This window comes from Urocampus carinirostris, chromosome 12, assembly GCF_059441175.1.
Source record: "Urocampus carinirostris isolate Australia breed hairy pipefish chromosome 12, RoL_Ucar_1.0, whole genome shotgun sequence".
Taxonomy (NCBI): domain Eukaryota; kingdom Metazoa; phylum Chordata; class Actinopteri; order Syngnathiformes; family Syngnathidae; genus Urocampus; species Urocampus carinirostris.
This window is the reverse complement of record NC_142360.1, coordinates 22,592,928-22,618,777: the sequence shown is the minus strand read 5'-3', so window position 1 is coordinate 22,618,777 and position 25,850 is coordinate 22,592,928. Positions and strand designations below refer to the sequence as shown.

Below are 25,850 nucleotides of genomic sequence, written 5' to 3'. Positions count from 1 at the left end.
ACATCATATCCTGTGTCTGCAATGTGTTCTGCTATATTAGCGTGATTGTAAATTAGCTAGGCATAGAGGAGCATTTATTTTTCACCTACCCCCAGGTATTCTGTAGTAAGCAGACTTTCCCCAGACAGCTCACCGGGCTTTGGCTGAACCACTTCCTCTTCATCTTCATCTTGGTCCAAGTCTATCAAGTTTTTCTATCACAAAATCAATCATAGTAGACACAGGTCAGTCATATGAAGGCCTGAATAGTCCGACAGGCTAAAATCATCAGTTGCAATTTTACTAATGCCTTATTAAATCGACATGCAATTACCTGTTGTAAGATTTTTTTGCACACTGTAGAAACAATATGATTAGACTCACATAATTGTCATCCTCCTCATCGCCTGACTCAGGCCCTTCATCCTCCGCTGGAAGTAAAATGGCATTTATTAAATGGTTAGTTGAAAAATATAACAATTGGACAGCAAGAAAAAAATTAAATAAAAACGTTGAAAAAAAATCACTTTCACTGGAGAATGATACTTAAGATAATACAAACGATGGTGATGATTGAAATTAGAAAACTGATGATTGTAGGGATTGTGGTCATAATGATACTGAAGCATAAACATGCTTTTCTATTGATGATGATGACAAAACTGGTAATGATGATATTATTGTTGATAATGATACTAAGGACAAAACAATAATACTGATGATTTTACAAGTGATAACAATTATATTCGTGAAGATAATGATTCAATTCCAGTGATGCAGACACTAAAGATGGCACTGGTAAAGGTGATGATAAAACTGATAACAAGGCTGATACAAATAAAGACTAATGATGATGGTAATGATAAGGATGATATTGATGATGAGAATGATGTTACTGTAATACTGAAGATTATAATAGTAGTAAATATTGATTACACTGTTAATAATAATACTGAAAAAGAATATGATACTGATGAAAAGACAATGGGGATGACGATTTTGATGATTGTAATGCTAATAGCAGATGATGACAATACTGATGATCTATATAACGATACGGACAATGATAGTAATACAGGTGAGGACCGATGATGACACTAATAATAGTACACATAAAGATGAGGATCATACTGATGATGATAAGATACTCATGATACTGATAATTGTGTTAACAATACTCCCAGTACAATGACAAATATAATAAACATGATCATCATTATCCTGGTGAGTGGCCAGACAAAACGCAGATCAGAAGACCCCTAATGATGAGACAAAACTTTGGTCCTCGATTTCCCTCGCCCGGACGCGGGTTACCGGGGCCCCCTTCTGGAGCCAGGCCTGGAGGTGGGGTCCGCTGGCGAGCGCCTGGTGGCCGGACCCTTACCCACGGGGGCCGGCCGGGCACAGCCCGAAGGGACGACGTGGGACCCTCTTCCCATGGGCTCACCACCTGTAGGAGGGGCCAAAGGGGTCGGGTGCGCAGAGAGCTGGGTAGCAGCCAAGGGAGGTGTCCTTGGCGCGACGATCCCCGGCTACAGAAACTGGCTTTTGGGACATGGAACGTTACCTCTCTGGCAGGGAAGGAGCCCGAGTTGGTGCGTGAGGTTGAGAAATTCCGACTAGATATAGTCGGACTCACCTCTACGCACGGCTTGGGCTCTGGTACCAGTCCTCTCGAGAGGGGTTGGACTCTCTTCCACTCTGGAGTTGCCCGTGGTGAGAGGCGCAGAGCCGGTGTGGGCATATTAATTGCTCCACGGCTCGGCGCCTGTACGTTGGGGTTCACCCCGGTAGACGAGAGGGTAGCCTCCCTCCGCCTTCGGGTGGGGGGACGGGTCCTGACTGTTGTTTGTGCTTATGCACCAAATAGCAGTTCGGAGTACCCACCCTTCTTGGGGTCCTTAGAGGGTGTGCTTGAGAGCGTGCCCCCTGGGGACTCCCTCGTACTGCTGGGAGACTTCAACGCTCACGTGGGCAATGACAGTGAGACCTGGAGGGGCGTGATTGGGAAGAACGGCCCCCCTGACCTGAACCCGAGTGGTGTTTCGTTATTGGACTTCTGTGCTCGTCACGGTCTATCCATAATGAACACCATGTTCAGACATAAGGGTGTCCATATGTGCACTTGGCACCAGGACACCCTAGGCCGTAGTTCGATGATCGACTTTGTCATCGTTTCGTCGGACCTGCGGCCGCATGTTCTGGACACTCGGGTGAAGAGAGGGGCGGAGCTGTCAACTGATCACCACCTGGTGGTGAGTTGGCTTCGATGGTGGGGGAAGATGCCGGCCCGACCCGGCAGACCCAAGCGTGTTGTGAGGGTCTGTTGGGAACGGCTGGCAGAATCTCCTGTCAGAAGAAGTTTTAATTCACACCTCCGGCAGAACTTCGCCCATGTCCCGAGGGAGGCGGGGGACATTGAGTCCGAGTGGACCATGTTCCGCGCCTCCATTGTCGAGGCGGCTGATCGGAGCTGTGGCCGCAAGGTAGTCGGTGCCTGCCGCGGCGGCAACCCTCAGACCCGTTGGTGGTCACCGGCGGTGAGGGATGCCGTTAAGCTGAAGAAGGAGTCTTATCGGGCCTTCCTGGCCTGTGGGACTCTGGAAGCAGCTGGCAGGTATCGGCTGGCCAAGCGGAATGCGGCTTTGGCGGTTGCCGAGGCAAAAACTCGGGCATGGGAGGAGTTTGGCGAGGCCATGGAAGCCGACTTCCGAACGGCTTCGAGGAAATTCTGGTCCACCATCCGACGTCTTAGGGGGGGGAAGCGGTGTGCCATCGACACTGTGTATAGTGCCGATGGGGCGCTGCTGACCTCGACCCGGGACGTTGTGAATCGGTGGGCGGAGTACTTCGAAGACCTCCTCAATGCCACCGGCACGTCTTCCTCTGGGGAAGCAGAGCCTGAGGACTCTGGGTTGGGCTCTCGTATCACTGGGGTTGAAGTCACAGAGGTTGTCAAAAAACTCCTCGGTGGCAGGGCCCCGGGGGTCGATGAGATCCGCCCGGACTTCATTAAGGCTCTGGATGATGTGGGCGTGTCATGGTTGACGCGCCTCTGCAACATCGCGTGGACATCGGGGACAGTGCCTCTGGACTGGCAGACTGGGGTGGTGGTTCCCGTCTTTAAGAAGGGGGACCGGAGAGTGTGTTCCAACTACAGGGGAATCACACTTCTCAGCCTCCCTGGTAAGGTCTATTCAGGGGTACTGGAGAGGAGGGTCCGCCAGGAAGTCGAATCTCGGATTCAGGAGGAACAGTGTGGTTTTCGTCCTGGCCGTGGAACACTGGACCAGCTCTATACACTCTTCAGGGTCTTTGAGGGTCCATGGGAGTTTGCCTGTCCGGTCTACATGTGTTTTGTGGACTTGGAGAAGGCATTCGACCGTGTTCCTCGGGAGGCCCTGTGGGGGGTGCTTCGGGAGTATGGGGTACCGCACAGTCTTATCCGGGCTGTGCGGTCCCTGTATGCCCGGTGCCAGAGTCTGGTCCGCATTGCCGGCACTAAGTCGGATTCGTTCCCGGTGAGGGTTGGGCTCCGCCAGGGCTGCCCTTTGTCACCGATTCTGTTCATATCTTTTATGGACAGAATTTCTAGGCGCAGCCTTGGCGGGGATGGAGTCCGGTTTGGGGGCCTCAGCATTGCGTCACTGCTTTTTGCAGATGACGTGGTGCTGTTGGCTTCCTCAGGCCGTGATCTTCAGCTCTCGCTGGAGCGATTCGCAGCCGAGTGTGAAGCGGCCGGGATGGGGATCAGCAGCACCTCCAAGTCCGAGGCCATGGTTCTCAGTCGGAAAAGGGTGGTATGCTCCCTCCGGGTCGGGGAGGAGGTCTTGCCCCAAGTGGAGGAGTTCAAGTATCTTGGGGTCTTGTTCACGAGTGAGGGTAGGATGGAACGGGAGATCGACAGACAGGTCGGTGCAGCGTCTGCCGTCATTCGGACCCTGTACCGGTCTGTCGTGGTGAAGAGGGAGCTGAGCCGAAAGGCAAAGCTCTTGATCTACCAGTCGATCTACGTTCCTACCCTCACCTATGGTCATGAACTTTGGGTCATGACCGAAAGAACTCGATCGCGGATACAAGTGGCTGAAATGAGTTTCCTCCGCAGGGTGGCTGGGTTCTCCCTTAGAGATAGGGTGAGAAGCTCAGTCATCCGGGAGGAACTCGGTGTAGAGCCACTGCTCCTCCGCGTTGAGAGGAGCCAGTTGAGATGGCTTGGGCATCTAATAAGGATGCCTCCTGGACGCCTCCCTCGGGAGGTGTTCCGGGCATGTCCCACCGGCAGGAGGCCCCGGGGGCGGCCCAGGACACGTTGGAGAGACTATGTCTCTCGGCTGGCTTGGGAACGCCTCGGTGTCCCGTCGGATGAGCTGGAGGAGGTGGCTGGGGATAGGGACGTCTGGGCTTCCCTTTTAACGCTGCTGCCCCCGCGACCCGACCTCGGATAAGCGGAAGACAATGGATGGATGGATGGATCATTATCCTCATGAAAAGCAGGCAGAAAAAGAGGTATTAAGAAAGCATGTACTAACTCGAGTTGAGCTGTTTAATGATGAAGCCAATTTGCCTGTGAAGATTGGGATCGACTTCTTTGCAGAAGCTGTGGAGGATCACCTCCACACTCTTGGCACATGAAAACAAAACACATCGACTTGGGTTACGAAACTGACACGAGCAGCATAAACAGCTGCAAACATCTTCGAAAGGCAATTAATTTGGGCTAATGGTGTTGTAACTCATTCACTGCCATTGACTGTAACTTGTGTTGTGAAATGACCTTTATACCCGTCAATGACAATCAATGAGTTTAACGTAGAGGAGATGGCTGTGAGTTCACATCACAGTTAACCTACCATCTCTTTTGCCTCCTGCCTCACAGATGGGATGCACAGGATGCTGTAGAGAGCTCCATTCACGTATTTAAGAATCTGGAAAAAACAGAACATGCAGATGAGTCTCGGGATTCAAAGTCAACAGGGTTCATTATTCCGAGCAATGAATAAACGAAACACGAGTGCACACCTCATGGTTGTCATGTCCGAGAAGGTTAGTTAGAACTTTGAGCACGTGTTTGGCATTTTCTGCACACTTCCTTTTTCCTGTGCAAGGATAGCCACATAACTATTAAAGAAGAAAAAAGCCCAGTCGTTTCCAGAAATACCTTTTGTGCGCAGGCACAAGTTCTTGAGAAGAGATGCAGAATACTCCAAGGTGTAATCACTCAAGCGGTCCGAGTCATTCAGTTCTTCTACCAACCAGCCAATAAGATCATCTTCAATCATGGCTGTCTGCTGGCTCCTCCTAGAATATATATGTATTAGCATGGGATGTTTTGTGTTGGTTGAGACCTTATTCTCAATACTCTTGATTACATGAGGCTGAGTTTCTGCAGAGCCGCCAGCACATTTTCTCTGGTCAAGGAATCTTCCTTCTCCTCTCTGAGTGTATCCATCAAGAGTTTTGGGACAAGTGGTATTTGGGAGAGGTAAATTCGCCCTAAAAGTAGGAACGTAAAATCATGTTTATTTATTTTTCCTATCTCAATAGTTCTTAAATCTAAATTTAAAAATAAAAATGAAAAAATATATCATTTTTTAATCAAAATGTTGCACAATAGTTGACACCAAATCCTGAGTAATCATGTAAAGGACGGTAAAATTGAAAGGCTTTTGGGCAGTTAACCCTTACCGTCCACAAATGAGGAAAATGTATTGATGAGACAAGCCATGGATTGCCGCACAATTTCGTTCTTTGAAGTCAGTAAATTCAGAATAGTTTCCTACAAAAAGGGAAATACAATTGTTTTACATCAATGAGATACAATTTATATAAATGTGTGTAGCGTGGGGTTTTCTAGATGAGGCCAAAAGTGATCAATATATTTGCTATATATTGTATTAGAATTTACAATTAATAAATGTGTCGTGACTTGATTAAATATATAATTAATTAAGTATTGCATCTAAAGTTGTGAAATATACATTTGTCGTGACTTCAATGTTTATTTATTTCACTTCAGCCTGAACCAAAGGATTAGACAAGATTTTAGCAGATCAGGCTTATGCCCAGCTAGATTTGACGAGCAAGTTTGACAATTAAACAAATTTATGAAACCCACAACATTGACTATAAAATAATAGATTTTTATAGAAGATTAAATTAATCATTTTAAACAAAGAAAGGCTGCATGGCAACTGAGTGGTAAGAGTGTCCGCGGTCATGGCTACCAGCCTTCCGGTGCGGAGATTGCATGTGCGTGTTTGCGTGGGTTTCCTCCAGGCACTCCAGTTTCCTCCCACATTCCAAAAATATGCATGACAGTTAATAGGCCGCTCCAAATTGTCCCTAGGTGGGAATGAGCGAGTGAGTCGTCTGTCTCTGTGTGCCCTGCGACTGGCCGGCAACCAGTTCATGGTGTCCCCTGCCCACTGCCCGAAGATAGCTAGAATGGGCTCCCGCGACACCACTGAGGATAAGCGATGCAGATAGTAAAAATACAGAAATAAATGAGAAAAAAGTGAAATAATAGAATTTATGTATTTCAAAATAGTCATTTGTAATTTTATCATTATTTAATTAAACATTTATTAATGAATATTACATTTATTTATTTTGGATCATTTAACTTTATAATGACGTATGAAAAAAATCCTATAATGAGCTTTCTTTATATTGCTTAATGATGCATTATTTTTTACATTTAGCATTTTACGTCCAAGAAAAGGTTTGTGTACAATCGATGGAAAATGTTATTATCCAGACTAACTAATAACAATTAATATATGTTATTTTTTTTGTGCCATCAGACTGGTCCACCAGGCTCACCAAAATTTATAAAGGAAACCCGGAGTTGTCTTGTCCTAAAAACCTGTCCAAGAGTAGCAAATATTAAAAATTATTAAGGGATTCACCTGCTTTATGCTGTATTGTCCCAGGAGATCATTGCTTATGTAAGCCTGCAGAACAGTGTCCCTTTGTTCACCAGGAAGCGAGCGAGTGAGTCTCTTGAATGAATTGACAGGGAGGGGAAATTCAATTTAATTTGAGTTATAGGAGCAGTGAAAAACAAAGAAATAAAATATAGAAAAAAATATACAAACCCAGCGCAGTGCTTGAAGCAACAGGGCCTTCCGACGGTCCGATACTTCAAGCAGGTCCTTTTTCAGCTTCACGTAATCCAGAGAAGGAAGCATTGGCACTTCCTTAGTTCCGCTGGTGATTGTTTGAAAAGGCATCCAACATAAATGTTATCATCAAATTAACTAATGAAGCAGAGCTGTCGAAGAACTAAAGCCTTACTATGGTGCAATGGACGCTCGAAGTATTGAAGAAGGCTTAAGAAACACAAACATATCAATTTAATCTTAATCTTGCTGTTGTTAAACACATGTGAGTAATCATCATCATCATTTTAGCATGTGATCTACTGATAAAAACCTCATTAGTCAGTCATTACTAATACTGTATGTACATGGACATGCTTGTATCATGCGTGTGTGGCACATGCTATATTCCCAAACTTGGATTTCAGTTTGGGTACATGCTCCATGCAGACCAGTAGGATGGCTTGAGTTTTAGTTTTTGGAGCCTATGTGTCCAAACTATGAAAGAAGGGTCGTTTCTGGCACACCATTGACCATTACATAAAATCTTTTTCATAAAATGTACGTATTTTCTAAATAGGCAAACAAATTGTTTTTATTTAGAATTAAATAAGGAACATTTATATTACACGGCAGAAAACGTATCATCTCTGGGCATATATTTATATACAAATATATAGATATTTGTATATTAACCATTATTTTTATTATTTAATATTGTTTTTCCTTATTTCCTTGTTTTTAGTTTTTGGAATAGATTTTTTCCCGTAATAAGCAGTGCAGAAAAAATATAAGAAAACAACAAAGTAAAATGACCAAAACTATCGTAATTTTAGTATTTATCGAGTATTTAGTAGGAAATTTAAAATTAAATAATGGGCAATATTGATCTTTCCTGCGCTATAGTGACATCATTGTTAAACAAACTGCTATCTTGAGATGGCTTTTTTGATTTTCATTTTTCTATACGGGTATGAATCCCATCAACTGTTTGTGCAGGAGTGAGGTTAGGAGCAGTGCAAGGGTGAGGTTTACAACATCTTGGAAACAAAAGTTCATGTAATTGTTTCATCACTTGTTGATTGGCTGGTGCACTTAGATGCTGTAAATGTTGGCAGTCTGCAAGGTAGTGTTGTGAGCAATTGAGAAGAAAAATCAGTTGCCCACTTGAGCACCATACAGTCTACTCAACGCTTATGTTATTTTACGGAAATAAATGTTGTTCTTACCTAACAAAGTGTTTTTTTCCTTTTCAAATAAACAATTTATCTGGTGAATTATTACATTAAGAAGCCTTGTAAAAAAATGGCACAGAACGCAGATGGGCACAAAATACCGGTAGTCTGAGAATATAATATTTGTCTTCATGGTAGAAAACAAAGTGTACAGGACCGAGATGGTGCTAAAGAAGACCAGCCAAGGAAAAAAGTGAAGTGGTGAGTAAATTACATTGCCATCGTCATAGGGACTCATAGAGTAATATCCCTTTTGGGTCAAAAACATCATATACGAAACACACACAAAAGATAGCTTCAGTTTAAACAATACAGCTTGCACTTAACAGATTCAGGTCTTAAAGGGGCAGTGTGTATTATTTAGCACCTCCTAGTGGTAAAATTAAAACGAACTAACATATAAATGTGCATTTTTTTTTTAATTACTTGTAATAAATGCCATCGATTACTGGTACCTAAAGGAAGCTGGCCATCTCAGACATCTTGCTGCTATGAGTACCCGAAAACCAATAAACACGCGAAAGGCCTGGCAAACAAAATGAGAAGAAAAATAATGTGGTTTGGAAAATTGGAGTTTTCATAGTTTTTATTCTTCCTTGTGCTTTTTAGGACTTGTTTTCTGTTACACTACACAATACAGCAACAGTGGTCTAGTGGTCAAATAATACACACCTCCCCTTAAAGAATGTTTGTCAGGTTTGACGCGCTTTTTGCTTTGCATCAAAACAAAATCCCAGAGGGATTACAACCCCCAAAAAAGTATTATGTTTTTATGAACTTTTTCTTCCATTAGGTAGGAAGAAAATGATAGGTGTTTTACTCACAGTGCCAGGCCTGGTCAGGTCAGCCATTGGCACCGTCTGGTTGCTAAATAGTCGAGCGTTGACATTTCGTAAGTAATCGGCCGTTAACTGCAAAAACAAAGCAATGCCCTTGAGCTTGAGAAGTACAATTGACAGTGGTAATTCACAAAAGTTTTCATTATTACATTTGGAAAATATAAATAATTCTGTACCAAAAATGTTCTAAATCTACCCCCGTCCATGTTCAGTTTTATGAACTGCATTTTCTAGATTACAAGGCACACATTTAAAAATATTCTTTTGCAAAAACTTTATCTTGTATAAACTTCAATGGACTATAAGGCGCATGAAATTGTAAGTAGATAGAATAGAATAGAATATACCTTTATTGTCATTGTTACAAAATGGGTTAACATATTGTGACAACGAAATTGGGCGTAAAATTTAAGAGCGGGGTTTACATAAAAAAAGTCAGTTCATAGACCACATATATTACAAAATCTGGTTTCACAACTAAAATAAAATAGCCATATATAAATAGTTACCATATGTAAAAGCATGTAGTTATAGTTATGTAGTTCCAATTTTATTGAGCGCATTTCCGGTCTGTAAGTAGCACTTTTGGAATTTCTTTCAAATATTGTGTTTTGAGAACCCTTGAGTCCGGAAAATGCAGTACTTTATTGAAAAGAATAATCCATCAATTCTAACCTCAATTTTCTATCCTTAAATGGAACTGTTTTATGTTTGATCATACTAAAATAAAGTGTATTTTCATATCCCCCCCAAAAAGTTGCAGTGATGCATTCAGTGTCTCAATATACAATAAGAATGGACTAAAAAACAATCCATATTGGGTTGAAAAGAAGACCAATTCACTTCTTGAAGTAGTATCAATCCACTCAAAAAGAAAAAAAGAAAACAATGTTGAGTGAGATTTGGCTTTTTAAACACAATTATGATCTTTGGAAGTGTACTTCAATAAAATGACCACTTTTTTTGTGTCGGTTTTGTATTTATGCTTGTTGTTGCATGAAGATGACATCACAAATGCCAAAGTATTATTTTTATTCTGAAAGCTAAGTACCGTATTTTCCGCACTATAAGGCGCACCCCCCAAAAATAGTTTTTGGTCCTATATTTTCCATACATAAGGCGCACTGGATTATAAGGCGCTACAATGGGAACGTCGACAAAACAGTGAGATAGTTTAGTAAAACTTCTTATCCCCTTAACATTCCGAAAGCTTGCAAAGAAGCAAATACGTGTCGTAGACACGTGCGAATGCGGTGTCCGTACGATGTCACTCAAATGCATCGTTCCAAATATCATTCGGAAGGTTAAAGTCTTGGGATTCAAGAAATGCCAAACATTTCTTAGTTTCCATTTTATTTTTTGCTGGCAACTGTGTGGACAGCAAAATAAGAATTTTATTGTGCAGGGAAACGGGGTTCTTTACTGTGCATATGACAATAAACACTTTGAATTGAATTTAGTCTAAAAATAGACTCATCACAGAAACATCAAGATCGTTCTAAAAGAAGATACCGGGAAAATATAAAGCGCAATAGCTCACCTAAGTTCTCTTGCAGCCATCACGTTCAATAATGATACGTAACCATGGTCTTCTTACAACCGTGACTGTAGTAAATCCAGGAGAGTAAAATATTTACGAATACAGAATAGTAAAAAATGTTTTCTCTATGCCGTAGTGCAACCCAACGTGTGATTCACATTCATCTATTTCGGCCAATTGCAGGCTTTGTTTCGCCCCTTTAGCCTATGCGAGCCTGTAAATGGTAAAAAGGATCCGCCCCCTTTACCTCCGAATAACTTTAGCCAATAGTGACTGATTCAAATGATGATTGACACATTGGTTAGGAAATGAAACGCCGGTATATAAATCCCAGCATACACCTCGGACTACTTCGCCTTCAGGGGAAAATCTAGTAGGCGGCTGCTTGCCTTAGTTGCAAGACTTTGCGACTTAATATTGATCCATATATAAGGCGCGCTGCATTATAAGGCGCATGGTCAGCTTTTGAAAAAATAAAGGCTTTTAGGTGCGCCTTATAGTGCGTAAAATACGGTACTTGGAATGATGATTGCACTACAGTTTATCATAATTTTCTAACTGGACTTTTTGGAATGTACACAATTTGTAGTTATTAGAATTTTGTTTGGTTGTCAAAGAGTAAAATAAACATTACTATACAAAATCCAATGCTAAATTTAACAAATAAGAACAAAATCATTTCTTCTTTCTTTACATCCAAAACCAAAAAGCTTTGTGCTGGTGTTACTAGAGTGAAAAAAATATTCACAAGGGTAGGTCACTAAAAGTGGCTGAGTAGCACTCTCTTGAGTAACTTTTATGCCATTTTCAGTCAACAACAGGAGGTAAAGTGATCAAACCCCTAAGACGAATGAAAACAGGTAAATATAGCTACCCTCGATTCATAGTCCCAAAACAGGCTGCGTAAACTCGGATTGACTTGGACTGTTGAATATTGTGTTGCACGTATGTTTTGTATGAGTTTACGATCCACATTACATTTTTGCCCTCCAAGGTAAAGCTAACCAGCTCAGCAGTGATGCCAATAACGTGGTAGTGGTCAGCTTGCAGCTTCTTGAATTTGCGCATATAACTGGTGGCACGGCGCTCCGACTCAGCCAGCTGTGCCTGGAGCTGCTGCAGGGCTTCTGTGCGAAGTCAAATATGTCAATAAATATTTGCTTTTCATCCACATGTACGTAAAATCACTTCTTATAAACATTAGACACTTTCAAGCTTCACAAGGTGTGCTACATTAATCACCTCATCATCCTAAGTACCATCAGCTTTATATTTACCTTTGGAACTCGTCCCGCCTTCCCTCTGCATGCCGTCTGTTAAAGAATACACGTCAGCACGTCTCTCAATACTTTGAGGCACATAAAAAATATTCGAGATGCTAGTCAGAGAACGTCCCACATCCTGTTGAAGGCTCGCAGTGGCCTCACTGAGATAATTTGTACAGGATTAAGACAATCCGTTTTATAGTGTGACGGCAAACTGGTGTCAATATGAGGTGGATGCAAGTTTGTTTTGCAGGGAGGGATGCGTTTCTTTTTAAGAAAGTTCATTGAAGAACACTCTGGCATGGACAAACACAGCTGTCATGCATGACTTTACGTGCGCTTTACAATGCATGTCTTCCAGGGAACTTCTGTATGACATAAAAGTTTGCCCAGCAGGAGTCCATTGTAAGCATTTGACACGTCAGCTGTGTGAGTGTTTGCACAATGTAATGTTAAATGTGTATGCCGGGTCACATAATTTTACGGATACATTTCATTCCCTTACTTAGGAAAATAGAGTGACTAATATAGATTCATTCTTCATATTAAAAAAGTTCAAAAGTAATTAGTAAAGTTGGAAGTGCTTCAGAAAAATAGTGCAATGAAAAGGAGCGCAATTACATTTAGCAGCAACATATATAGAATAGAATATACCTTTATTGTCATTGTTACAAAATGGGTTAACATATTGTGACAACGAAATTGGGCAATAAAAGAACACTAAAAGTAAAAAGATTTACTGAAGGGACATGTGAAGCCGCTGCACTCGCGCGCGCCGCCATCTTGAACCTTAAACCTTAAAAGGCTTTTTTGAGAAAAAGTAATAAATGTTGGTAAATATTTAGTGTTTAAAATGAATGCAGGTCTAACACAATTTGCATATCATTGCATTGTGTAATGTGTAGCCCCAAAAAAAATCTTAATAAGTAAATAAAAAAGGAAAAAAATAAGATCCTGTATAGGCAAAATATCTATTTTTTGACTTATTTTGGAATTGTGTTGCTGCTAAATGCCTTCGGGTTACTTTTCATTGCACTGTTGTTCTAAAGCACGTACAACTTGGCCCAGTTTCCAAGTACTACCTTATAAATATTTTTGCGTATTTACCTTAAAATTCCTGTTAGTCCTTTTTTTCTCCGTTAACTCTTTATTACATGTTTATGCTGGAGTGCCGTGTCTAATATTTTAGTAAATAAGGTATGTTGTTGTCAATATCAATAAAGACAATTCTGATTCTAATCTAGGTACTGCACATAGAATAATTGTTGATTCACAAGGCTATACTAGCTAGTGCGCTACAATACGAATTTTGCTCAACTTCTTTTCTTTCGGTCTTTCAATAACAACAAACTGATTGCGTAATTGTAGAGACGAAAAATTGAATAGTGGTAAGTATTTAAAAGATTCTTTAGCCTCCCACCTTTGGGGACATGTTATTGTATTATATCATACTATTATTGTAGTGCTGTTTTGGGGCAAATATGTCGTTGTCTAATTGTGTTCATCAATGGTTGATGTTGTTTTTTTTTTTTTTAGCTGTGCCCAAATAAAAACCCACAAACAAACAAGACACTTGGATTGATCAGAATCCAAGGGAAATAACAATACATTTTTTAAAATTTGATAGTTTTTGAGTCAAATAAGCAAACAGTAGTTCAAAAAAGCAAAACTGTCTTTGTTTGAGTCTTTTAAAGACATTGATTTCTTCATTTTTCGAAGGGGATTTATTTTGCAATGCACGATATGTGTAGTCATTGTTCTTCCTTTTTTCCACACTTATTTTCATTTCAAAATAGTTCAGGCAAATCAGGCTAAATATCCTATTAAAGAAGTTCAAATATATCTTTTGAATCTTTATTATTTTTTGGAATCCATAAAGAAGCTCTGAGCGAAAATACATATCAAATGAAAGCAGTATTTCCAGTTTTTCTTTTGAGCAAAAGGATACATATAATGTCAGCAGCCTTGGGCAGTTTGTAGGCTTCAACATCAAGGACACAAACTCTTCAAGTTTATTCTTTAACTTTGGGATCCAGGCTTCCTAAAAAAAAAGATCATATTTTTACAATGAAAATGTGACCCCAATAATTAATCAACATATTACAGAAAACAATGACAAGGTCTTAAAAACCTGAAAGAGATCCTTAAAGAAGGGGTGGGTGTTGGGGTTGGCCACATAAGGCAAAGCATAGTAAGGCAGAAACTCAGTGGTCTGACTCAATGCTCGTCCACACGTCTCCAGGTACTTCTTGAAATTGGAATTTCTGTCCTCAAACTCTAGATGGTCCTATATGAAGTCAGACTGTGTTAATTTATGGATTTAGATTTTTATTTGGCATTAACCATCATGGTAATTTATGCCACTCTTACAGCGTTTAGGTGAATGACCGAATATTGCAGAAACCTATGCTACACATTTTTTGAAAAAAAAAAAAAAAAAATCAAAAATGGCATTTTCTCCAGCATCTTTTTTTGAGGGTGCAGTCTCATCTCATGCAGAAGATGTATGTTCCTCCCTAACAATGCTCTTTTTGCCTTTCTTCCCTGTGTCTCTCAGACAAAATCAATGCTAGTATTATTTTCGTTGATTATTGCAGATTTGTTCATGGCCAATAGAGAATACAAAGTTAGATCTGTAGTTGACAAAAATGAACTTTCCCTTACAATATTCTAGTTGTATGATATACATGAATGTGATGCAACTGAACTAGGTCACCTTGGATAGTTAGATACTTTAGTATAAAGAGTATAATTTTGATATATACATACATATATGATAATTGACAATTAATAGTGGTTTGCAATGCACTTGACATTATTTGAGTTATTGGTTCAGTTTAGCAGTGATAAGGACTAATACTTGGTTGAGAGGCAAACTACTGTACAGCACTAGATCTGTGATAAAAGCACTCCGACGAAGCAGAGCGCACGCCCTCTAGTGGCCTTGAACAATCACGTTTCAAACACAATAATGTCGGCTCAGATAGAATGTCATTATAAACATAATTGTACATGCTATCAAGAAACAACGTGCCACTAAACAAATCATAAAAATACATACTTGTTTTCCGGGTTGGCCTCTCAGTGGATAGATGGTAAAATGGATATAAAGGTAGAATTCCAGCTTTTGGGCCTCAGGGTCGTTGTAAACTAGATCGGAAGGAATATTATCTGCCCATAACTCAAAGAACACCTTATAGTCGCCACTGTCAAAGGATCCAAGGAGGTCCTTCTACACACACGAATAGGATGAGAAGGGACATCATTAAGGCATTTAAAATATGTAATATCAATGGAAAGAGAGAAACTTGTCATTTGACAACTATACAATTCAACCCTAATGACTCCGATTTACATTTTACCTGGACAATATGAGTCTTTACATCTCCCAGCGCATTTCCTTGAGGTTTGGACACAAGCTTTCCTTTACTCTTGCATTCCTCGTCAAAACTGTTAACTGTGTTGTCAAACTGTTCAACCTTAAGGTACTGTGGTAAAAGAAATACACAGGACAATGACAGACAAAAAGATGAAGATATTTCGATGGACTAGACACTTTGTTTGAAGTGATTCCTGGTTTTATCAGATCCGTAGAAAATGTATTAATACCTCCTCGATCATCCCAAGCAGATTGGCTTCACTGGCTAAAATGTCCCCCATTTTGGCGTCCTCCTCGGAACTCATGTGAGTATCCACAACTTCTTAAACCACACATACAAGAAAACGCTTCTTGGTGCCGTGATGGTTCTTTTGTCCCTGCTTCAGCATCAATTTATTCCAGCGCATTACATCATTGTGATACACCAAACTTATTGAAATACCACTACGAGGGATTACTTAAAAACTAAAACAGTAAAGAAAAATATGAGTTTAAAACTGTATGGAAAGTTTGAAGGTCATTCAAGTCTGTTTCAGTTGTTTTCATGTCGTGCGTTCGCAGCTGAATAATATGAAGCAAAGTAGCTAGCTGTGCGCTCACCTTCTCCCATTGTCACTTCCTATAGCGTCTTATAGGGCGCTCATGTGCTTTGGCAAGATATCATAATGTTATATTAACACTAATAATAAAAATATTTTTAAAAAACAGCATCATCTTATGCAATGCATTGATACTAGTGCGACACACACTGGGTGGCAACCGTACACAGAAGAGACGCTAACTACATAGCAACTGCAGTCTGGTAGCAGGAAAGTGACACTAAATGTCGCAAAAACGTGGCAAATGTCAATTACGGCATCTTTATGCAGTCTTCCACGCTAGATGGCAGTTGATACCAAGAATTTGTGATGCGCGAGTAAATCTATAACGCGAAGAAGAAAACATTGAGCACGTTGTTTGGCTTCACATTATTTTGAATGAATGACGAGTTAAGGATACACAAGTTAACTGCAAAATAAGCAAATTTATTGCAACCACTCGTAATTGAGCACTTAGAAATTTTGACTTGGCACAGTATAGAAGAACACAGTACCCAGCATCTTAGCGGTAAGGTAAGAGATATGTGTACAACTCATTTAGCTATCAGCTAGCATATCTTACTCTGGTTTGTTGGTTGGAACTCTTAAGCACTAGGGTTGCAGGAGTACCATTTTCCTGTGGTGTGACTTTGGCAAGTACAGCCTGGTGACGCCTTCCAAGCAAGGGTTATTTGGTCTTGAACAGCAACTCTATTGGTATATTCTCGTGAACGCCTCCGATTGTTCGATCATCAGAGCGATATACCGTAATTCATCGGTTATCGCTGTTAATGGGGGCCAAAACCACCCGCGACAAGTGAAAATCCGCGAAATAGCGACGCCCCTTCAAAAATGTTTTTTTTTTTTATTTTTATTTTTATAAATGTATTATTATTATTATTTTGGACCTGCGAAGCTCTGAACCGCGAACTTGGAACCACGAAGTAGTGACGCCCCTTTAAAAATGTTTAAGAATCTTTTTTTTTTTTTAAGCATTTTATTTTATTATTATTTGTTTAGAACCGCAAAGCTCTGAACCCGCGAAGGTGGAATCGCTAAGTAGCGAGGTCCCACTGTAGTAGTGGCCAAGTATTTTCTTATTACTTTAATAAAGAATTGGTGTCTGTGAATCATTATAATGCAGTGAGCCTAGGCAGGGTTTGTGGTTCCCTCCACGCTTTATCTTTCCCCATTTTTTCCCAAAACGTATTTATTTGCAACCTTAACAAATCGCCAACTGAACTCAAACAATAACACTTTGTTGACGCCTAAAAAGTCTAGTTATCCCCTTTAGGGTCGCGGGGGGTGCTAGAGCCCATCCCAGCTAGCATCGGGCAGAGGACACCCTGGACTGATAACACATGCATACCATCACTCACACGCATATATTCCGAGGAGTTTTTTTAGATTCCCTGGGATGCATGTTTTTGTAACGTGGGGGGAAAACCCGCACAGAGAGAACATGCAAAGTCTGCACAGTGAGGTCAGTAAAATGGACAGTGATGGGTAAATTGAAACCTTATGAAATACCATATTTTTCCAACTTTAGGGTCATTTTTTTATAGTTTGGCCGGGGGTGCGACATACTCTTGTGAAACATATGTGAATTTTATTAATACATTATTACCGGGTAGATCATTTCACGCGTTATTTTCACACTAAACACAATAGAACGCTGTAGGCCTGTGTTGCTAATTTCAACCTTGACGTGCCGAAAACTCCCACAATCCAGTTTAAATGACCCCATCCCCCTAGCACATGTCACTCGTGCAAACATCCCTGAAATGACTTTGCATCTAATTTTATGTGAACATGTAATAGAACAGTAGAGCACAATGAAGTTGCATCTTGTATAGAAATCACTTTTGAGCAAGATGAAAACATTTTTACTTTGGCAAAATAACTCCACCTTTTCTAACCAATTGGGACACGAACGTTCAAAAGATAAGCTGACATTTCTGCAAAGTAAATATTTGCAACTTGCCCAAAAGGGGATTTCGTTTCAATGTGCACATGCCCTGTGCTTTACTTTTCAAGACCATTTCTCCTTCAATTTTCTGCACCGCCTATACTTAGCACTTAGGGGGTTCTGGAACTCAGCCCAGCTATCTTCAGGCAGTGGGATTCCCCCCCCCTAAAAAAAGATTAAAAGTTTTAGTGACGTATGCGCACTCCTGCTTGGGGGGGACATTTCAGCCACAGGGACATTTTTTGGCACAACACCAGTAATTCATAAAAACACCTGAACAAAAATGGCACCGAAAAGTAAATCACATTCTGCAGATTACGGTATAACGATAGTGAAATATGCATCCGAAAAGCGGGGTGACGATGAGTCTGACGTAAGTGATGTAGAAACGGAAGCGGCGGGTCTTTTACTGTGACTGTGACATTGACGACGAAAACGAGTTCTGAAATACACAAAGCAGACTGCAAACTACGGGAACTAATACTGATCCAAAAGCACTTTTTTCTTCTAGTTTTTTGTTTTTGTTTTGATTTTTGCCCCGCCTATAGCAAGGTTCTTTGTTTTTGTTTTTTGATGTTGGAAAATTATCTCAGCTCCCTCTAGGTGAGCCTCATATAATGTGAAATAAATGCAAATTTCTCAGCCTATAAATATTCAAAAAAATGCAAGTTTATTTAATCGTTCATTTAGTTATGCTAATTATTCAAATTGTAACCGAAAAATATCCTTTTCACCATTAGGTGACACTACATAACACATTTTCTCTTTCCAATGCATAATTATTTCCCCCTATGTTCCGGTCCGGAGCCTTCGCTCAGAAAATGCTGGTCTACTAGTGATCCCAAGAGCCAAGAAGAGGTCCATGGGTTCGAGAGCGTTCTCTGTTCGGGCCCCGGTGCTGTGGAATAGCCATCCCCCTGAGATTCGATCTGCAACCTCAGTGGAAATGTTTAAGTCTCGGCTTAAAACAGACTTCTGTTCCATAGCATATGAATAACTTTTATCTTATATTGACAATATCTGTGTATTATTTATTATTGCAACATCCATTGCAGCCTGGTCATCGTGGAAGGGGGTCTACCTCATGTGCGGTCCCTTCTCAAGGTTTCTTCATTTTCCTCATGTTGAGGTTTTTGAGTTTTTCTTTGCCCTATTTTTCATTTTTAGATCAGGGGATGTTGTAATAATAGTCTGTTGTTTGCAATAATTTGTGGTCTGTGCAGCCCTTTGAGACTCTTTGTGATTAAGGGCTATACAAATAAACATGACTTGACTTGAATATACATGAATTAACTACCCAGCTTAATTACTACTAAATAAAACAATGATACCCACAATTTCTTTAAAAAAAATGGTTTTCTCTCTAAACGCCTCAACTCATTAGGCGTTCGTACCAGATTAAACCTGGCCATTATTCATCTGTGTGACGCCGCTTGTGACCGTTTCCTCTTGATGAGCTTAGCCCAAAACGAGATCTTGTTTGTCACGCTTCAAAACAAGGCTTCATTTCCACGCCCACTTGAACTCGACGCAAGCTTTAAAGCCGCTGCTATTTTTATTTTTCGAACATGTCATGTGACATTATTTTGTTGTTGACTCATTGTTTTTGTCCTGTTTTTATTTTAATGTTTGAAATGAAAGTTTTCATTCATTCATTCATTCATTCATTCATTTTCGCCCTTCACTACGATAGGTGGAATCAAAACCGGGACCTCTGAAATGTGATGCGGATGTGCTAAACAATCATCCACTGTCCCTGTCAACTGTTCCACGATCTCGAATTCAACGCTACATTGTTTTCCTTTTGTTACAGAATTTTAACGTAAATATTTTATCGCAATGAATGTGTTATCACGAGTAATCTCAGTATGCAAACTGTTAACCTATTAATTTTAGACCATCACTAATTGGTCCATTTTTTTATCTATGTACAGAAACAAGAAGATAAATGGCTGGAATTCTCTTTGAGGATATATTTGATGTGAAGGACATCGATCCAGATGGCAAAAAGTTCGACAGAGGTGTGTAATTGATACAAGCACATGAAAACACGTGCATGATCCTAAAAAAAATGCAGCGGATACGTAGTTTTGAACATTCTCAAATTACTGACTGAAATAACATTTATCACAAATTCTGTTTTTGTCAAATTTGAATTATATTTAAAAGGTAGTTTATACTCAGGGATCAGAATTTTCCGCGGATCCGCGGATTTCCGCTGTTTTTGAACCCCAAAGGTCATTCCCGTAAATCGTCAAAATTCGATGAGAAAATATTTTGGGGGGGTGAGGTATGATACGTGACTGTTTCATCACCCCAAGTTAGCAGTTAGAGATCGCGAGAAAAATCGGCAAAAAGAAGCGCAGCGCATTAGATCTATAACACACAACAAATAGATCGACTCCTACCATTGGTCGATAGGTTCGCTGATAACCAATCAACGGAGCTTTTGTTCAGAGCATTGGCTTTCTCAAACATGGCGCTCCTTCCGGTCTTTTCAAACGGTGAAATGAGTGTTTGAAAAAGTAAATATGAAAATACTAAGAAAAGAAGACGAGGCTTTTGTCTCCGAGATTGATAAAGGAATCAAGAATAAATTTAAGTGGTCATGGCTGGAGAAGACTGTCACAGACTGACATGTATTTTCTTTAAGCATGTTCAGTTTGTGCATTCCATTTTCAAATTAATGATGAATGGTTATTAATGTATATATTTTCATATATATTGTTGATTAGTAGCTAAATACAAGGTCCATCTTCATCATCAAAACACAACAACATTAGTGATGGTTGTAACATTGTAATCCCCCAATTGTTTTAAACATCTTAAAACTGAAAAAAATACATGGTTTCTGTTTTGTTGGATTTAATTCATTCTAGTGCAATTTTCACATAGCAAATAAGATAAATGCTGTTGGCTTCAGAGGGGCTTCGCCTGGACCCTGGCTATTTCAGCTGAAAATGAAAATCTCCATTCTGATCCCTGTTTATACTATACTAGTTTGCATCATACAGTACAATGAACAATGGCTCTTGGCAGCAATAGATTGATAACACCTATAGCTATTTTTCAAACAATTTAAGAATACTTCATATCTGCTTTTTGTCAATCTAAATAACATGCACTAATGCCATGTTTCCAAAGTGTCCCGTCTCCACTGTGAAAGTGAATCATTCAAGATGGACCTCATCTTGGATGTGAACATTCAAATCTATCCAGTAGATCTCGGTGAGATTTTTGATTAAATTGTTATAAGTTTTTCTTACAAATGCATTGATTGCATAACACAACTTATTTATTTAGTACACAGTAAAAATCTGAGTTCTTCTCTTTAAGGTGACAAGTTTAGACTGGTAATTGCCAGCACATTATATGAAGATGGAACGCCAGATGATGGGGAGTACAATCCACAAGACGACAGACCATCTCGGTATGTTCCTTTTTTTCGTGTTGGTTGGTGTAATTATTAGCTATTAATCTGTATTTGTCTAAATATAATTGTTTGGAATTTTCAGATCCGACCAATTTGATTATGTGATGTACGGGAAGGTTTATAAGATCGAGGGTGACGAGACTTCAACAGAAGCTGCAACACGGCTGTAAGTTTTTATATCAAATGTTTTAAAAGCATATTTTTATGAAAATATCTTAAAAGAAAGAAGGGGATGATCTATATTGAACACATTAGGCTTTGACATAAGGATAAAGCCATATCAGCATTTTTTTACCTAGCCAATTTAGAAGGTCTGTTATGATTTTTTTTTATTTTTTTTTAATGGCATTCCTTTTTTTTCAAGTTGTCAACAACTATTAATTCTAAAATGCTTAGGAATGTTTCTGTGAATTTAATTTGTTAGAGCATGTGGGACGTTTTCCTTAAATATGTTTCTTCACTTGCAGTTCTGCCTACGTGTCTTACGGCGGCCTCCTCATGCGGCTGCAGGGAGACGCAAACAACCTTCACGGCTTCGAGGTGGACTCGAGGGTTTACCTCCTAATGAAGAAGCTTGCCTTTTAAAACTCTGCTCCATTCTCTTCAGTATGTCCTCATCACAGTCTGACAAACACGAGAATGCAAATAACAGCTCTTCATGGAGTTTCTCTTTTGATTTGAGAAAATGAGAAATTGAGTAGCAATTTGACTGGGATATATAGGAACTGCTACAACCCCCTAATTTCCCATTTTCATATGTAAATATCTTTTTTTAAACATGTATGTATATATTTAAGGGCTCTAATTTTTGAATAGTGTACACCTGAATTATATGGAAATGTGGAACACAGATGTTTGTGAAAATCATGCTGTCGTTTAGGTTTATAAAATGTCAATTTTGATGATGTGTTTTGGCTATTTTTCTAAAAAAATAATAACTGAAAAACTATAAATGTAGAGAATATTTTCCAGTTCCTTTCTCAGTGCAAGAAAAAGTGTAAATGCTTCATTTGTAGGCTTGGGCCATTTTTGGGATGTTTCTTCTAGAAAAAAATGATGATTTGCTTTAATTCCTGATTAAAGTGACGTGCAACGATTTTATCCTGTATTTGTAGTAGGCTAGGTCTAACGCTTGGGAAATGTTCTTAAATGAGCAGTTGGAGACCATAGCAATCTGAATTTTAGTGTGGGAAACAGATTCTGAGGATTTGGAAATGGAGAATTAAAATTAAGATTAATTTGATAACCATTTATATTTTAATAAGTTATTTTCCCATTAAAGCGGCATCAATTTAAGTGTTTTTGTTGAAACCAATTATACCCATAGTCTAGTAAATTACTTGCACATATAAATGTTTTAGATTCCATGTTAAATTTCACATTACATTTAAAAAAATCACGAAAAAGAAGACAATCTGTCCCTTGCATGCTAAAGTACGTTAAACAGAGAATAGCAGACAGCCGAGTCTTAATTGAATTAAAGGGAGAACTGAAAGAAGCAGAGTGTTGTGTGGAATTTCAGCACAATTGTCGGATTTGTAATGGATGTCACAGGATGTTGACATGAGTAGCTGTGCAAAAAAAAAAAACTGAAGTGAGAGTACAAAAAAGCTTGCGTGCTGCATATTTGTATAATATGGTTTATTGAATAAAAATGGTCAGCTATTGAAAATTAAATAAGCACATTTCTTTCAAGCAAAGACTGCACTAAGGTATGTTAATTCACAAAATTGAGCGCCCTAGTTCGCCATAAACTCATTAGGGATGAGGTAGGAATTATATATATTTTTTACTTCTTATAAATGAGCTTATTTAGCACTGTTTTGAAATAAATGAATATGAATTGAAAAACTGATTTTAGTTGCACAAATTATTTTTAATATAAATTTCCCTGAAATTGCATTGAAACTATTGTATGGAAAATGGCCTTTATTGTCATTGATTACAAATGAGTAACCATTGTTTACAATGACATTGTATATGGAACTTTGGGATAAACATGCCACAAATACTTCAAGGGACATCATATATTATAAAGGTGTTTAAACATTTTAATTAACAAAAAACAAAACAATATTCATCAAAATAATAAAACACATGAACTTTCATACAAACATACATTTTTGAATAATCATAGGTGGATACATTTTTATTAATGGGGGCCCCACAAGGCTGTACTTGCCCAAGAAACACTATATAAGAAATGATGCCCCTATGGCCATAGTGGTTGAGGGTTCCACCTACCCAACATGAGCCTCACCTAAAGGGAGCTGACGTAAGCCGTGTGAAAAGCTGCAAAAGGATAAATTTATTCAATTGTATGCCACCTTCCTGCTACGGGTACCCAAAGAACTCCAAAAGGCTGTGCAAATAAGAACGGGTGGGTTTTGGTCACAGAGTCTCCTTAGTTTGTATTCTCCCTTATGCTTTTTAGCACTCGTTTTCAGTTGCACTATAACATACATCGGCATCTGGTGGTCCAATAATATACACTGTCACTTTAAAAGTATAAATAGGCAAACATATTTGTAAGGTAGTCCTTTTAGACGTGCATCAGAACAATAGTGCAATGACATTTAACAATAGCATTTCAAATTACATCGGGTAGAAGCACAGTCTTGTGTGTTTGTTCAGGGTTTGGGTGAGAAACTGTCTCTAAGCCTATTAACCCTTGTTTTTAGGGACCTGTTGCCAATGTTCCCACTTATTCGCTTGCACGTGAAATTGCACACTGCCCAAACCTCAGCGCACAAGAAAATCTATCTGGCGCATAAAAATCGGGGTTTGAAATTGCAAAATCAATTCCTTAACAAATTCGGCCAGAATTAAAAACAACATAGGTTCTCTCTGTGTGTTTTTACACCCGGTATTTTGAAGTCAATATCAACACGAGATTGGGTAAACAAAAGTGAGCGAGCATGTGAGGTGGAGAGAGGAGGTTGGGTGTAATGGTGGAGATCCTCCCCGCTGTTGAAGTGTTGGATGCATCTTGTACGTTCTTTTTAGCAAGTGTCTGCCTTTGCACAGTGTGTTAAATATGTTTCCTCCTGCTTGACCATGGTTAATAAACAACTAGCCTTTTATTTGCTTCTCTTCTGTTGTCAAATGTGACAGGAGTCTTATTGTTCACATTCACATGAAAACATTTTTTTTCTTGGGTGATATGTTACTGAAAAATTTGGTGTTGCATTCAAATAATGTGCAAATACTTGTTCGTTTGGAGCCCTTAACCACGAGGGTCGTAAGGGCACCACTTCTTGTGGTGTGTCTTGGGGAAGTACAGCCTGTGGCGCCCATCTTTCTCCAGGCTAACATATACTTCCACATTTGATTTAATACATTTAAATCCAACATTGCCTGGAGCGCCTACCAGAGGGCAGCAGCAGCAGATCAAAGAGGTGGTGGCTGGGGTGAGAGGAGTCCTGTGTGATCCGATGCGGTGCAGCCAGCAATCTCATTCTGACTGGGCAGGGAGCAGTCAATGACTTTCTGGGCTATGTGATGACTGAATTGTATTTCTGTCTGCTCCCCAGCATCACAATCCTTTCTATCAGTGCCATTTAATTCATATTGTGAAGGTAAGAGAATAGTTTTACGTAATTACAGTTGTAAGTCGAGGAATTTTGACTTCACCAATACTTTTCTATTTGTTGGTTGATTTGATAGTTGGCGTTGTGCAACTTCAAATTCGGATCATTGGTGAAACATAATTGATGTAAGTTGACGCCGTTTTTTTTAGGTCAGGAAACAACAAACATTACAAATATATATATATATATATATATATATATATATATATATATATATACACAAGATAAATATAATAAAAATCTACTGTAACCAATGTTCCCTCTAAACTGCGCGTGTGCGCAATCGCGCACTGCCCGCACATTCTCAGCGCGCAAAAAATCTATCCAGCGCAATGTTCCCTCTAAGCTGCGTGTGAGTGCAATTGCGCACTACCCAGAGCTTTTCCGCGCACAAAAAAATCTAGCCAGCTCACAAAAATCAGGGCTCGAAATTTCTAATTAAGAAGCGAATTAAGTCAAAGGTACAGTGCATGAAGGTAAAAATACAAGGGTTCCCCTGACATTGTGTTCTTAATGCGGTATTTTGAAGTCAAGGTCGAAGTAGAACGAAGTTGAGTAAAGTCAGTAGAGTTTTTCGAGAACCGCCTTCTTCGGCTCGGCTCACTAAAAGGAACCGGCTCTTTCGGGTCCTAAACTGCTCTTCAGGTTGTTTTTGCTTCTTTCATCCCTATATGACCAAATATTATGTAAAATTATGCACAAAATGACTTAAAGGAAGGGGGAATACAACAAAAAAGAAAAAAAATACCAAAATGAAAAAGTGAAAAGCTGAGAAAAAAATAATAAAAGGAAGAGAAAAAAGAAGGAAACATTCAGAAAAAAAGCCAGAAAAAAAGAAAGGAAAGAAACAAAGGAAAAAAAGGAAATAGAGAACAAAAAGAAAAAAGTAACAGCTAGGAAAAAATAAACACAATCAGATATTTTTAAAGGAATTAAAAAAAAA

The 25,850-nt window shown here is 39.5% G+C and overlaps 2 protein-coding genes across 9 annotated transcripts in view; one reads left to right on the top strand and one right to left on the bottom strand.

The window, feature by feature from the left end:
- The window catches only part of armc9 (armadillo repeat containing 9), a 29,471-nt gene extending 13,323 nt beyond the window's left edge, over window positions 1-16,148 (bottom strand). Inside the window, exons 1-21 of one of the 7 annotated variants that reach the window (XM_088348967.1) lie at window positions 15,938-16,148; window positions 15,568-15,717; window positions 15,321-15,446; window positions 15,020-15,190; window positions 14,090-14,245; window positions 13,907-13,999; window positions 11,971-11,995; window positions 11,672-11,820; window positions 9,139-9,225; window positions 8,529-8,564; window positions 7,276-7,310; window positions 7,077-7,188; window positions 6,888-6,980; window positions 5,665-5,755; window positions 5,349-5,472; window positions 5,138-5,277; window positions 4,999-5,075; window positions 4,830-4,904; window positions 4,509-4,599; window positions 364-410; window positions 90-194 (exon numbers count right to left, since the gene is read on the bottom strand). In XM_088348967.1, coding sequence (XP_088205093.1) covers window positions 90-194; window positions 364-410; window positions 4,509-4,599; window positions 4,830-4,904; window positions 4,999-5,075; window positions 5,138-5,277; window positions 5,349-5,472; window positions 5,665-5,755; window positions 6,888-6,980; window positions 7,077-7,188; window positions 7,276-7,310; window positions 8,529-8,564; window positions 9,139-9,225; window positions 11,672-11,820; window positions 11,971-11,995; window positions 13,907-13,999; window positions 14,090-14,245; window positions 15,020-15,190; window positions 15,321-15,446; window positions 15,568-15,642 — 1,908 coding nt within the window. In that variant the 5' untranslated portion in view covers window positions 15,643-15,717; window positions 15,938-16,148. Of the gene's footprint in view, window positions 1-89; window positions 195-363; window positions 411-4,508; window positions 4,600-4,829; window positions 4,905-4,998; window positions 5,076-5,137; window positions 5,278-5,348; window positions 5,473-5,664; window positions 5,756-6,887; window positions 6,981-7,076; window positions 7,189-7,275; window positions 7,311-8,528; window positions 8,565-9,138; window positions 9,226-11,671; window positions 11,821-11,970; window positions 11,996-13,906; window positions 14,000-14,089; window positions 14,246-15,019; window positions 15,191-15,320; window positions 15,447-15,567 lie in introns of all 7 variants that reach the window. The other 6 variants (XM_088348964.1, XM_088348968.1, XM_088348965.1 and 3 more) reach the window with 6 other exon arrangements.
- An 85-nt stretch (window positions 16,149-16,233) lies between these two features.
- Window positions 16,234-22,219, top strand: polr2h (RNA polymerase II, I and III subunit H). Of its 2 annotated transcripts, none has more exons than XM_088348972.1 (6): window positions 16,234-16,444; window positions 19,819-19,905; window positions 21,029-21,112; window positions 21,221-21,314; window positions 21,400-21,483; window positions 21,785-22,219. In XM_088348972.1, exons 2-6 carry the CDS (start codon window positions 19,833-19,835, stop codon window positions 21,900-21,902), a joined length of 453 nt encoding a protein of 150 aa, XP_088205098.1. In that variant the 5' UTR covers window positions 16,234-16,444; window positions 19,819-19,832; the 3' UTR covers window positions 21,903-22,219. The 2 variants fall into 2 exon arrangements, with proteins under 2 accessions (XP_088205098.1, XP_088205097.1); XM_088348971.1 differs by having other exon boundaries at window positions 16,234-16,449.
- The last annotated feature ends 3,631 nt before the right edge of the window (window positions 22,220-25,850 follow it).